Source organism: Botryllus schlosseri, chromosome 13, assembly GCF_051294905.1.
Source record: "Botryllus schlosseri isolate E-star chromosome 13, Bs_hap1, whole genome shotgun sequence".
Classification (NCBI taxonomy): Eukaryota; Metazoa; Chordata; class Ascidiacea; order Stolidobranchia; family Styelidae; genus Botryllus; species Botryllus schlosseri.
In genome coordinates, this window is record NC_137248.1 from 17686678 (window position 1) to 17701813 (window position 15136).

At 41.3% G+C, this 15136-nt stretch overlaps 1 protein-coding gene and 1 pseudogene across 2 annotated transcripts in view; both read left to right on the forward strand.

The window, feature by feature from the left end:
• The window catches only part of LOC145453611 (uncharacterized), a 133523-nt gene extending 129702 nt beyond the window's left edge, over positions 1-3821 (forward strand). For both annotated transcript variants that reach the window (XM_080331578.1, XM_080331579.1), the window contains exon 10: positions 1896-3821. In XM_080331578.1, the coding sequence (XP_080187704.1) occupies positions 1896-2154 (259 nt within the window). In that variant the 3' untranslated portion in view covers positions 2155-3821. The remainder of the gene's footprint in view (positions 1-1895) is intronic.
• Positions 3822-4393: 572 nt separating this feature from the next.
• Positions 4394-7604, forward strand: LOC145453610 (deoxynucleoside triphosphate triphosphohydrolase SAMHD1 pseudogene; annotated as a pseudogene).
• Positions 7605-15136: the final 7532 nt, after the last annotated feature.

Here is a 15136-nt window from a genome sequence, read left to right on the forward strand (position 1 = left end):
AGAGATTTCCCAGTAAATCTACCAGATTTTTTACAGTGTAGTCAGCGGCGATCAATTATTGTAATATCAAGATTTCCAGCTCAAACTAATCGAAGAAAATCAAAATATGTGCCACTGAGAATCCGGTGTTTTGCATCAACATTTGACAATGTAATTCAACTCCCGTGCATTCGTTTTGTAAGTAACGAGTTCAACTATGCACTATCAAGTCACATTGCGCAAAAATTCGGAACACGAGTGTATCAAGCAGATCATAATAATTAATGGCCAAAACCCATGATTAGAAACGCGAAGCGCGCATCCGATCAGTAGTAATTCGACCCAAGCATCCCGATGAGATTCTGCCATCACATTGAGTATCACGCATCGCAGCAATTGTTTCCTGATTATAACGGTTGAATTCCTGCCATGCCCGCGAATAACGTTTGTAAAGTCACGATCACGAATACGCAGGAATGAATTGCAATTCGCAGGCATACACAATAATACACTATCGACTATGGAATTTCGTCGCACTCCAATTAAAAAGACTAGCTACTAGCACATAAATCGGTCACGAAATATTATCACGAAATAACATCGTGTTTGATCGTCTGATCGAGAGAGTAGAATATAGATCAGTGGTTCCCAACCTTTTTGGATGTCAGAGTCGCATTTCAAACTCCAGAGTACGTATGGAGCCGCATGACAACACTCGAGTTGGCTACTTAAAATAACGAAACTTGAAAGGTACCTAGCCTACCTCTGGATCTCACCATCAAATTCCAAGGCATGCACATTGCACATTGCTCTTAGACTTCTATGTGGACGCAGATTGGCGAGTGCTATACGTTGAACCAAATTGAAAATGCATTTCGTTATGTGATATAGTTTTCATACATTCCAGCACATAGTGCACAAGTAGCCTGCATGACAGTAGCCTACAAGAATTCTCTTACCTGGTTTTCAGAAGCTTCCTTGGACGGCTTTGAACGTAACTAATATCCCTCATTTTAGCATTCTTATTCAGAAATTGACTATAACTATTCATAGAAACAAACAACAACGTTCGTCTAGTATATTTTTGTGGCATATTTAGAGGTCAATCAGAGCCGCAAGAAGGCAAACCTGGTGCGGCAGGTGGCTCTGAGAGCCGTGGTTTGGAATCACTGATGTAGATAGTGTTTCGCAGCACACTTCCGCTCGAAATCGACGTCTCTAATGAGATCGTGTCGGTTCGTTTGATTACTGATTACTGTTGGTTATTGATGTACATTGTACATTTGTACATTTAAATGAGTCGTCAGTTTGATCTGATAAGCATCAGTACGTTCCGAGAACAGATATTCATAATTTCCGAACACCACAGGTTGATTGTTTTTCATGTCCGCGACACAAATATTCTGCGCGCGTAGCTCAGAGGAAACGGTGTTTCGTACTATAGTGATTCCCAAACTATGTAACGCGGCGCCAGTAGCTCGCCGCTAATTCTCAAGCGTGTCGCGAATTAGGTGTATATACCGTAATTGCACGCTGTCATTTCGGCCCATCGTTCGGCTTGTGTAACGGCGAGAGACACCTGGCTATGAATCCCGAAAGGTAAACATGATGTGGAGGTGCTCAAATGGTTGTATGTGTTCATGTTTCAATTTATATAATCCATAGTATCGAGTTATTAAGGGGTACCCAATCACATTTCTGTACTGCCTACAATAAAACCTTATCTATTGAGTCGCTTGTTCCAAAAAAGCTCAGCTAAAATATGGAGATAAACCATCGAACTTCACCGGATAAATTAGGAGAATGTTTTGTGAACCTTAACCCCAGAGCAGCTTCGTTTCAGTAAAGATATCAACGACCTGCAGTCATTGTACATGTACTGTACATTGTAATGATATTGGAATCTATTTCTTCAGAAATCTATTAATTGCGGGGCGATTGGACTGTCGGGACGCTTGGATCGGATTTGTTGATCGCCAAACGGAGGGAGTCTGGAAATGGTCGGACGGTGGCGTGATGAACAATATTACAACAGGATGGAATGAGAACGAGCCAAACGATCTTGATGCAAACGAGGATTGCGCACATATTCACACAAAATCTCAAAACAAACTTTTACTAAATGACATAATTTGTACGTTAAAATTGGGATATATCTGCGAAATCCCGATTTAGCAAACTTTATCGTGATGTGGAGCCGAAGATACGCTTTACAGCCGGGGATATTCATCGATGTTGATGTGGCGTAATGATATTACTCAGATATTGTCTTGCGAAGTTGCGACTCCGAAGAATTGCAATGAAAGAGTTCTATGTTACATCATGCAGACGCACATATACAATACAGAAAGCTACCGAATCAGAATTTAAATGACTTCGAAGTATTTCCTGCTATTGAACATCGCGAAGGTCAGCGTATCGAACGCAGTACATATTTTTGTCCAATCCAATCAACCGCTGTGCGTGCGTCTTCGTTGAAACTCATTATGCTTGCCTAAAATCCAGTTTCATCTGCTCCATCTCTTGTGTATATACAAGATAATTTTATCAATTCGTTTAAAAACATTTGTCCCATTGGCACGATTTCTGGAAATCATCATGCCAGAGGCTATATCTGTCGCGAGGTCGTTAGCGCCGTCCAGTGGCTTCCGACTGAGCCACCAGCGATCGTTTAAAGCGGTAGTGAAAAGGCTTGCAACCTAACAGAAACCTACAATGATTTAGCGCTTAAATTTCTTCAAATAAATATAACAATTTAATACAATCTGATATGGATTTTGATATTGTAGACCAGTGGTTCTCAACCTTTTTTTAGACACGCCCCCCTTTTTGATGGTGGAAAATTTCGCGCCCCCCTTATCGTCATATCACAAAATCCCAACGGGATGCTAGCAACCCCAACAGATTGTTTGATGGCATGGAAGGTTATGAGTGTTATTGAGAGAATTAAAAATATGAAATTCGGTATATATATAAAGAAACACGCGTGAACTGCAGGTAAATCGCGCGGAGCGCGAACATTTTTTTCAGTTGACCACTTCTTCGCGCCCCCCTTCAATGCTTTCACGCCCCAAAAGGGAGGCGCGCCCCCCAGGTTGAGAACCACTGTTGTAGACGGAATACGGAGGGATCGTTATGTCAGTACTTATAATTATTATTACTCATTGTCATCTTTGACATCCGATCCATTTTGACAAGGTTCCAATCAAAGTTGGACAGGCCTAGGCAACATATTTAAAGTCTCGGTCTTATTAAACTCTAATGGGACCACATAAGTTCAGGTAATCACACTGGGGGCTGTAATTGAATGAACTAACCAACAAACATAAATGACGTCACTTAATTGATGTTTTTGCAGCGATTATTCTAATGTAAATGTATATTAAAATTGAAATAAATCGAAAACAATCTGCGGCTAGTTTTTGCTTATAATGGTGGGCCGAGGTCGCGTTATCACATGTGATTATGAAGACAAAATGGTTGCTGAGCATGCATATATGATTTGTAAAGTCAGCTTTTCGGTTGGCATACGACGGAGTGCATAAGCTAAAATACTGTATGTGCAGTTGTGGTTTGACAATCAAACATATCCCTCAGCTCCACTGTGGATCTGCGATCTTAATATTGATGGTTCATTCCATTAAAAATCAAATCAAAATAACAGTACATAGTTTGGCAATTTCCATAGCACGATGCTTGAATTACATTATGTGTGCTGCGAATAGGCCAATTCATTCAGCGAACTGCAGCAGAAGCTCATGACTATCCATGTAAATTTCGATTTCTATTTGATTTCCCCCTTTTTATGAGCAATTGGGGACTAAATGTACCCCGTAATGGAAGTACAACGTCGCCATCTATACCAAGTTGTAGTGGTCAAAAGATATGGAAAAGCTTGGCATACAGGAAGAAAGCTTCCCAACAACAATGCCAGTTCACACTTCGTGCTAGCCCGAGTAATTGGATTTCTTAAATTGTGCATGTTGGCAGAATTGACAAACCTGTACGTACTTTGGTCAACGTCTGCTGACGCATATCTGGAATTGGAATATCGACGATGACTATTGACATTCGACTAGTAGGAGACTGTAGGAATCAGTCTGTTAATTCTCGTGTGTGTGATTGATGGTATATGGATTATCAGACAGTGTTGGTACTCTCTTCGCTAATAGATAATTCCCAGAAGGGCCAGGACACATCCACTGGCAGCAGAATATATTGTTATCCGATTCCGGCCCCAAGTCCGGGAAAATGGTTAGGGTTTGCGGTAGGCAGGGTATTTTTTTCTCAAACCTCAGCCAAACATAATGCGAGACAGTGATCATCGATCAGCTGAAAGGTGCTCCCTATTATTTGATATGTTCTGTCCACCTGTAACGCAACTTTAGTCATTACTATTCAAGATATGTGTTTCGATGCTTCGGTTTCACAGGCAGTAGCGAACCCATAGGGAGCCAAAGTGCGGCGAACGACGTTAATAGTGCAGCACATCACAGTGCTACCAATGCTTGTAAGAGGAGTGATTTTCGGGGTTTACACTCTCCAATGACTTGACCAGACTGAAAGTAGCTTTTGAATAATCCCGCACAATATCTGCTTAGGAATATGTGAAGGGTGTGTTTATTCGGAAGATGACCTGCCAGATCATGAAATAGTTTTTCTTTTCGACCGCGACAGGTACAATCAGAATAAAGTATGAGGCCTAATTACAAAATAAATCTTGAAATTTCCATATCTGCATACGATAATTATGCTGCTTCGGGATTCGTATATCTTTGAACATTGGATGGACTTTCCCATCATTGACTTTACCTTATTTTAATGACATGAACTATGATTGCAGGACTTGCTTAGCTTTGTAAGAACCGCAAAAACCAATTGCTGTGAATGCTCCTCAAGCGCACAGCACGACGTCCAAAAAGTAGCAAGAATGACATGTTCCGCCCTTGTCTACATTCTGTACCCACAGCAATGTAGATTAGGCCCAATTTCGTCGGGAATCAGATAATATCCGGTTCGTATCGACCTAGATTTTCTGGCGATCCTGGTCCAAGTCCATATTAGCTTCCAGATTCAAAGCATCGTAGATCCTGATCCAGGCTATATACCAAATCCGATTTTTTAAATCCAAATCGAAATTCCTGCTCATCTATGTGACACATGTGACCTACGGTAAATTCTATCTCACTATTATTTATAAAGAGTATTTGTTTAGCTGGAGACTCATCATGGCTATGCCTCACAATAAAATATTTAACGATGCCATCCACGGCACCATTTCTATGGAGCCATTTCTTGTCGAAATCATCGATACGCCTGAGTTCCAGCGTCTGCGTCACATTAAACAACTTGGAGGGACCTATCACGTGTATCCGGAAGCTCAACATAATCGTTTCGAGCATAGCATCGGCACAGCTCATTTGGCCGGGAAGTTGGTGACTCATCTAAAATCAAAGCAACACTTACACATCAACGACAAGGATATCTTATGTGTGAAAGTAGCGGGACTGTGTCACGACCTTGGCCATGGTCCATTTTCCCATCTTTTCGACGCTGACTTTCTGCCAAAACGAGGTGTTCAAGGATGGGCGCACGAAAAAGGATCATGCGACTTGTTTGACAGAATTATCAGCAGAATCGATCCACACAAGAACACCTTATCGGCTGAGGATCGTGAATTCATCAGGGAATTAATTAACGGGAAGGAAATGAAAACTGACTGGACTCATAAAGGAAGGACTGTAGAGAAAAGCTTTCTTTATGACATCATATCGAACAAAACGAACGGCGTGGATGTTGATAAATGGGATTATTTTGCGAGAGATTGTCACCATCTGGGGATAGCGATTGGATTCGATCACAATCGTTTGATCGAATGCACAAAAGTCTTGGAGGTCGAAATCGGCGACAACGCAAAAAGAAGACGGATTTGTTTCAGGGATAAAGTAATTTATGATTTGTATGAAATGTTTCATACCAGAATTTCTCTTCATAGGAAAGCTTGCAGGCATAAGGCAGTTACGGCGGTACAGATGATGATATGTGATGCAATGTTCGAAGCCGATCCGTACATCGAAATACCAAAGAGTAACGGCGGCAAATGCTCGATGTCGGAAAGTATAAAACTGAACAACCTCGAACCATTTTGCCAGCTTGATGATAGAATACTCCGAGATATTGAGCATTCGCCTGACCAAAATTTGGCGTCCGCAAGAAAGATTTTGACACGACTGTCAACAGGTGATCGGTATAGATGCATAGGCAGCAAAAGGTATCAAAAACCATTCGAACAGGAAATAACTGATCTACAAGAAGAAATTAGGCGTGATATTGAAAAGAGGTTGTTTCCAAAACATGAAGGCACAATAAAGGTCTCTCTATTTCCTTTCAACTACGGCAAGGGAAAGCTTGATCCTATTTCGTTCAGTCGATTTTATTCCAAGGAGAATCCAGACATCCCGAAGGAAATCGCGAAAGATGACGTATCGGCTATGTTACCATCCACTTTCGAAGAAAACTGGATTCAAGTGTTTTGTACCAAGGAGCGGGTAACCAGAGCGGAAGTGTCTGAGGCTAAACTTGCATTCGAAGATTGGTACAGGGAGACTTTTGCAAAACTGTGAAATTTCGAAGGTCTCTTTTGGTGTTACTCTCAATATGCCCATTTTAACAACATAGGTGAAATATATATGCGAACAATTATGCTCGTATTCCGCCATTAAACCGTGGAAGATAAATGGTCGACTAAATGTATGTTCAAGTGTAAGATCAATATATGTTCGGAAGTTGAATTCTTCGCAGATTAAAAACGATCAACCCTTCACGAATTCAGCCCGTCAAATCCCATATATTTCGGTACGCCTATTCCTCGTTGTCAAGTGTTGTTTATGAGTTCATCGCCTTAAAATTCACTTACTCAACTTATTTAGGCGACGGATTTGATCATATGCACCTTCCAACCAGCATGTTAGTCAGTAATCAACTCATTTATGCAGCAATATATTAATCATAATAGCATCGAAATACATACCATATTTTATATAGGGTTGTCTATAGTACTGGTAACTGAAATACCTTCATAACATATATTTATTCTGTTGGCCTAATCGTAACCAGGAACAGAACGAGCCTTAATGATTTTTACTTGGCTATATGGGGTGGGTAGATTGTCCCAACGTGGTGATATTATATTGTGTGAGTGGGTAAAGGATAGGATCCGTTGCCTGTACGCATGGACGTGTTGAATCAATTATCGTGATATTGCATTTCTATCCGATCAAGATACACACAATGTCCAAAGTGATACAAATACACAATGCGATTTAATGAACAGATAGGAGGATGGCGAAACGAATAGTGCCAGATGTCACAGTCTTTTCGATATTAATCTGTATTCGGTGGTCTCTTTTTCTTTGTCGCGTATTTTTCTGCACTTTTTGTCGCCACAAGAGCAGCGACACGAGGGACGAGAAGCCCGGAATATCTAACACCGTCATTTTATTATGTAGTATCATCGATGTTTAAATGTGCGTATACATGTATATATGTTTATATATCATTGGGTACTACATAAAGCCTTATAGATTCAGAATTCACAAAGAAGAAATACATGTAGGTTTGACGAACGCACTGCGTTTTTTAAAATCCAGTTGGTCCGGAAGAGCACTGGATATAGACGTTTTGCATCGCGAAAGGTATCAGACGTGATCAAATATAGACATTTAAAGTCCTGTTCGATTATGGGTACGACGGACGCGAAAAAAGATTACGCAATATAAGATGATACAAATGCAGATTACTATATATATAGACTATATATAAAATGAATCACATATGTTGTAGGCCTACTGTCGGATGAGACATCAAAGTCTGCATTCATATTACGTTATACCCTCAGTGTAGACCAGGGCTCGGCAACCCACGGCTCGCGAGCGCAAGCAGCTATTTAATGTCTCTGATGTGGCTCTTCCGAGCTTTGTAGCCGAATAGATGTATATTTCATTTTTAAGCGGGCAACAAGTTTATTGTAAGCAGCACTTGAGCGAACTCACCAAAAGCACAATCAACGGCTTTATATATAAAGCGACATGAAAATAAACGAAAGCACTGTACGCTTCGATGACCGCAGTGGTGGTGCCTCATGGTGTCGCCAAATAGCCCCCTCCAGAAGCGGGCAGCTCAGGCCTGGTAACGTTGCGGAGGCCGAGTGTGACGTCGTGGTCTTCCTCGTGGCTTCGGTTGAGCTACCGGAACTGGCATGGAGAGGTCCACGTGCGCCGGTTTCAAACGGTCGATAGAAATCGTCTCTTTCCTTCCCCCAACTTGAAGCTTGAATGTCTTTGTGGTCCTTTCGAGGACCTTGAAGGGACCGTCGTACGGTTTCATCAGTGGAGGTCTGTGTGTATCTCGCCGCACGAACACGTAACTGCAATCTGTCAAACAATTTGGAATTAATACTCGTGTGTTGCCGTGCCTGGACATTGACGTAGGCAGTAACTTGCGAAGCGTTTCTCGCAGCGACGGCATAAACTTTTCTGCTTCTTGTGTGGCTTCCGGGGAGATGAACTGGCCCGGTACGTTGAGTGTAGTCCCGTAAACCAGTTCGGCTGATGTAGTCTTTAGATCTTCCTTGGGAGCGGTCCGGATCCCGAGAAAAACCCACGGAAGGTGGTCGACCCAGTTTGCATCGGTCAAACGAGCCATTAACGCACTTTTCAGATGTCGATGAAACCGTTCCACCAAACCGTTTGCTTGTGGGTGGAAAGATGTAGTGCGGTGAAGTTCGATACCTAAAAGTTGGTTGATTGCTGACCACAATTCCGACGTAAATTGGGGCCCACGATCGGAAGACAGATGGTAGGGAACACCAAACCTTGAAATCCAATGAAATATGAACGCCTTGGCGCACGTGATAGTTGTGGAGTTTTCAATTGGGATCGCTTCTGGCCAACGAGTGTATCGGTCGACTATTGTAAGTAAATAGGTTTTGCCTTGGCATTGAGGCAAAGGGCCTACCAGATCAATGTTTATATGGCTGAAGCGCGCTGAGGGTGTTGGGTAATCTTGAACCGGCGAAGAAACATGCTGATGTATTTTTAAACGCTGGCACGCCAGGCATTGCTTGGCCCACAACCCCACTTCTTTCTGCATACCGTGCCAAACGAATTTCGAGCTCACGAGTTTTTTCGTTATGCGAATGGACGGATGTGACAAACCGTGGATTGTTTCGAAAACTTTCCTTCTCCAAGGTTTGGGAACCACGGGACGAGGTTGTCCGCAGGAGATGTCGCATAGCAGCGTGACTGCCGAGTTTTCGATAGGAATGTCTCTGAGCTGTACGCTTCGATGACCGGAGTGGTGGTGCCGCATGGTGTCGCCACATAGCCCCCTCCAGAAGCGGGCAGTTCAGGCCTGGTAACGTTGCGGAGGCCGAGTATCACGTCGGGGTCACCAGTTAAGCGGGCAACAAGTTTATTGTAAGCAGCACTTGAGCGAACTGACCAAAAGCACAATCAACGGCTTTATATATAAAGCGACGTGAAAATAAACGAAAGCACTGTACGCTTCGATGACCGCAGTGGTGGTGCCGCATGGTGTCGCCACAATTTAATAATTTTTATTGAAATAATGTTTCTCTTTGGTGTTATTCTTTTCTCAGAAACGCTATTGTTGTAGTTGCACAATCTTAAACACGACATTGTATGTTTTACGTGATTGTGACGCACAGTGAGGTCAATTCTTTCTGAGGTGTTCAAATGAATTGTTCCCAATCTCTATAGCAGACCTGGGCAAAATGCGGCCCGCAGGTCAAATACAGCCCGCGGAACTATTCTGTGCGGCCCGCGAAAATGTGCTTGGAATTCAAAACATGAAACCTACTTTTTTAACGTTCCTACGTGGACTAAAAACATTGGTTCTATGACTGAACCGAAAATTCGTTTACTTTCAAGCCTGTTCAGGTTCATTAATATGCCGCGACTACGCAGCCTGCGTACCTCGTATGCGTATAATCCAGATTCCAAATTAACTCAATGTGGCAAATTATGCCGTAACACTGATTACAACATTGAGTAATTGAACCACGCGGTATTATTGCAAAGCATCTTTCAACTGCAGTCGGTGTTTGAATATTTAATATATCTATTCTTTTAAGCATATACTGAGAGCATTGAAACCCGGTGGACTGTTGATCTTCAATTGCCGAATAACTGAACAAAACAGCAAATATCAGTAGATATTGAGGGATTTATTGGCTCTGATAGTTGCGGAAAATAAGCTAGAATTGGTGATGGAAGAAATGATGTACTTCTATCAAAGCAACTGCAAGGAAGACGGAAAGCCTATGAAGGCGGACGCATTCGTTTACAAAAAATTATAGTTACTAGTACGGCACCTGATTAAAATTGGGATTCATTATTATTGATGCGTCATTTATATGTTACGTTGCTTCGGTAGCAAAAACAATCCTTCACAAAAACTGACAAGCGGAACGGGAGCGTGATATTAATCCCGGAATTGTCGGCGTAAGTTGTCTCCAAGATATGATAGTAGAGATGGTGATGTTGGCGTTCTGTGTGTGATGTGAACCTCAGAAATTTAAAGGTTCACGCTCACAAACGAATTTTGGTAGCGTCCGCACCGTGAACCTTTTTCATATATTGCAATTTTCACTTCATTATAACATCTTTGGTTATCGAGCGAGATGGTGTAATGGTGATGCGTCCGGCTTCTCGTGGGTTCGATCCCTGGCCGGGTCATACCGAAGACTCGAAAACTGATATCCGCAGCAATCATGCTAGCTAGGCGCTCAGTAACCACAGATAGCATGGAGGAGAAAAAACGGGTTGCAGACTAGATGACCTTACGGTCGTATCGCATCTCCGTCGTCAAATCATCTCGATGGTGCAGGCGAAAAGGAAAAACATCTCTCTCTGTCTCACTCTCTCTCTCTCTCTTTGATTGAAATTTATTGCATTTCGTCTGCAGTCTTCTCTATCGATGGCGCTGGCACCATAAAAATAGTCAACACTAAACGAGCATGCACCTTGACAATCTCAAATATTTTGCTTCTTACAAAAGTTTGCTCGAAATATCCGGCTTTCTGTTTGTGAATTTTTAGTGACACTCTGCTGTGAGCTTGACCCGCAATCACATACATCAAGACATGCAGATCAGGTGATGCAGCAGAGATGAGCGGATTTGGAATCTCTATATCCTAATCCAATCCAAATCCGTGACTTCACATCCTAATCCAAATTCAAATCCAAATCCATAAATTTTGTATATTCAAATCAACGTCCAATCCTAATCCGATTCTAAATTGAAATTCAGAAAAAATGCTAATTTATGCAAGGAAGGAATTGGAATTTTTTCAAAACCAACAAAATGCTTGATTTAAGATAGCTTAGCATAGGGTTGCACCTCTCGTGTTCATTGGCACCGAGTGTACTGTAGTGTACCATAAGCACATTAATAACTGATATCAATCTCCCTGAAATTCGATAAATCCAATACAAATCATAATCCATTCTGAAAAAAAAACACTAATCCTAATCCAATCCAAATCCAACAAAATTTCACAAATCCGTTTTTTTTTCAAATCCTAATCTTAATCCATGCTCATCTCTGGTAGGTGGTCAGCGAATCATGCTTATTCAACCAATCAATGAAATTGATATCGTTGTCTGATGGAAAAAATCTAGCAGGCGTACATGAAGGGTCAATGTTGATTTCATATGTTTATTGTATCATGAAAACCAAAGATGTACGAATGGGGTGTTGGCTACTGCTGTATAACTTGTTGATGGGGTGATATCCTTAGCAAGAATTAGAAACCCGTTTTATACTCTGCTCAATATCAATGTAGCAGTACTCCGACGCCTAATACATTGTTCGGTCTGGTCTGGCCTTGACTGGACTTGGCTCGCTTATATTCCCTTACAAGTCTTCGTCGAAATTGTTGGCAAATCGACGTAAGATATTGAATTTATGGGATTATTATATCATTTGATTGAGCCAGTTGATACATTTAGCGACGTTTAAAACGTCAATAAGTACGCTACTTTAGAATTGTGGCATTATGTGCATTTTATTAATATAGGCTATCACTTCATTGAAATGTAGCATGGAATGAGCAATATGACGCCACGTGACGTCATGGGGTCCACGTTCGCGTACACACGATCCTGAAGCTTTCAGAGGTTCACGCCATCCCTGTATGATAGACAAACAAAATTATTGCTTTTCACAATCAATTGCTAAAAAATATATTCCTATTTCACTCAATGGTTAACCCTGTGATCCCTAAGCAAACCTTCATGAACGGGCGCCGATTAGGTGTGAATAAGTGTGAGTAGCCTACGGTATGCGATGATATTGCATCATAAGTACAAACAGGAAAATCTCAAGAGAAATTTGGTGACAATTTTTATCGGTACTGCGACTCATATAAACTTGACATCGACATTCGCTTTGCGAATATCTTCGTTCTGGATCGTTCGTGTGTGGGATGTATTGAGATATTTGGCATTTACCACGGATAATTGCGTATATGCTCAACGATTGCAACCCATGCGTCGCCAAAAGTTTTTTAGGAACACCATAATGAATAGCCTCGATGGATCGTATGCCGCAATAACACTCCATGAAATTATAAATAGGACGTATACTTATGAACAATGCAAGCGCATCTTCATACTTTTGTTTTTGTCACGTACGACTATTTCTTGTCTCATACGAAAGTACCGCATTGATACTTCGCTTATTGAGTGATTATAGAACAGTGGTCGGGAACCTTTTTTGACCGAAGAGCCATATTGGCACTATTGTTTTCCATTTTAACTACCAAAGAGCCATACATGTCAATCAAGTGTTACGTCACAACTGAAAATTCATGGCGTCATTGTAGAACTCACTACATGGTATTCGTCATGTGTGCCACATTTTCTCCGTAAAAACTCGTACTAATCATGCAGCGAAGCTTGAATTACACCAACGTATAGGTTCGTCGTGATGATTTTTAAATGCGAGAACCCATGATCACATGCGTAGGTGGAGTCGAACATGGTCACTACATTAATACATAAGCCTACCGAATCTAAGCTGTGATACATCAGTGACGTCGGATCAGGGGAGGCAATTGAGGCCTGCCGTAACCTGCCGTCAGGATGAGTGAACGAAAATTGTGAAACCTTCAATGAATAATGGTATTTTCTATCGATGTTCATGAATGACAAGATTTTGAACATTTTTATCAGAAAATCACACAATTGCATATTTATTGTTTGTAAATAAAGCGCGAAACGAGCGGTAAGGCACAGACGGACCAAGCCTCACCGTCGATAACACAATTCATCGTAAATAGTTTATAACTGATAATGATCGAATGTGACTGTAACGATTTCGAAAATCTAAATGCCGATAGACTTCTCAATTCTCAAAGTATTCGGCGGTAACATTTAACGTTGCGCTACACGCCTACATTTTATCGCCGGTATTACAGAGCTACTTACCAATCAAGAACGTGAATACCTATGACGTTGTTTGTAATTCGAGTTTGTACTTGTGAATGTAACGCCCACAGCAGTTCATTTTGTGCCGTATTTGAAAACTGCGTTGTTGTCATATGGGCGTCGCCATGTCTGCTATTGTCTTTGATCAATCAACGTATCGTGCAATCTAGGATATCGAGTCGGGTACATCGAAATCGAGAGTGATATTGGTCACGGAGTGACAGTAACTTAAATGTGGGAATTTTGAGAAGAGGGGTCTGAGCCCGTAAACGTGAAGACAGCATTGTTGTCTTTACCTCTCAAAGACATGTTTATACTGCCACGAAAATACTTATTATGGCCGTGATGAAAATTTACCAACAAATTGCTGCAATATTGGTCAATTAAGTACAAAAATAAATATTTGACTAAAAGCCATATCTTACACCCAAAAGAGCCATATATGGCTCGCGCGAGCGATATGTTCCCGACCACTGTTATAGGACAATACATATATTAAAAATCAAATATGACACCATATTTTGAAATACATGTAATTACTAATTATTTAGGCAATGCTACTATTTTATTCCTACTATTTGAAATACGGTATCACAAAGTATCATTCACTTTACGGCTCCAATATGCTGCAGTGCGTAGAATATGGATCCGGAACACTGCGAGCACTGTTGATGTACTCATTATGGATTGTTACCTTTTTGTCCAATTTCCCAGCACTTCCCACGGATATTTTGTACGAACCAAATCTACAACGTGCAATGTGCACACTGTTAACGAAAATGGTGTGTTTTCGCAATTCACACCCTAGCGTAGGGTGTGTTTTGGGTCATCACACCTATTGGGTACTAAATTTATCATTTACACCTAAGCTATTGGTGGAAATGAGCCGAACACACCCCTACACACATATACCATAACATATACACCCCAAGCATTGGCATTTGGGGTGAATTGTTAAAGATTACACCTTTTGTCAGACAAATATGAAGTTTGGGATTCAATCCGCGCTAGCCGCTTCCACAAAACTTGACTGTTGAAGTTTTAAGTCTGTGTCGGTCAGAAGCCTGGTTAAGCAGGCAGGGGTGCGGCAAGTCTGCATTCTTGTTAAAAATTCAGTCGAATCACTGTACTGATCATTGTATGGGCACTTGAGAACTTCTCTGCTGTGTCTAACTGTAGGTCGTGTAGGACATATTCTCTTTGGGGTTGAATTATCCACCGAAAATGCGTGTTTTCGCCCACTTTATTGTTGTCCATGTCTTTAAGGCTTCTTGGGTAGGCTTCGGCAATGTTTCATTGTTCAGTTTTTATGGATTTAACCCGGTTCGATCAAGTAAATTCGCCTACGCATATAGTTTCAGCTTCAGTGACAAATAAGCATTCGTTGTAGAACATTCGTGTGCTACATTGACATGAATGAATAATAGCTAAGTCCGCAATATCATATTGTAATTCACATTTATCGTGCACTGTGGTACTCGTACTTTGGCTGAAATTTCACCCTATCTACTATAGTGTGACCGATGTATCTCAAGTGTGTGGCAAAAATACGACACATTATGAAGTTGTCACGATACTGGTTTATAATTTCTTTCATGTCACGTCAAATGCACAATTGTACAATGTACATTGTACGTAGCCTATAT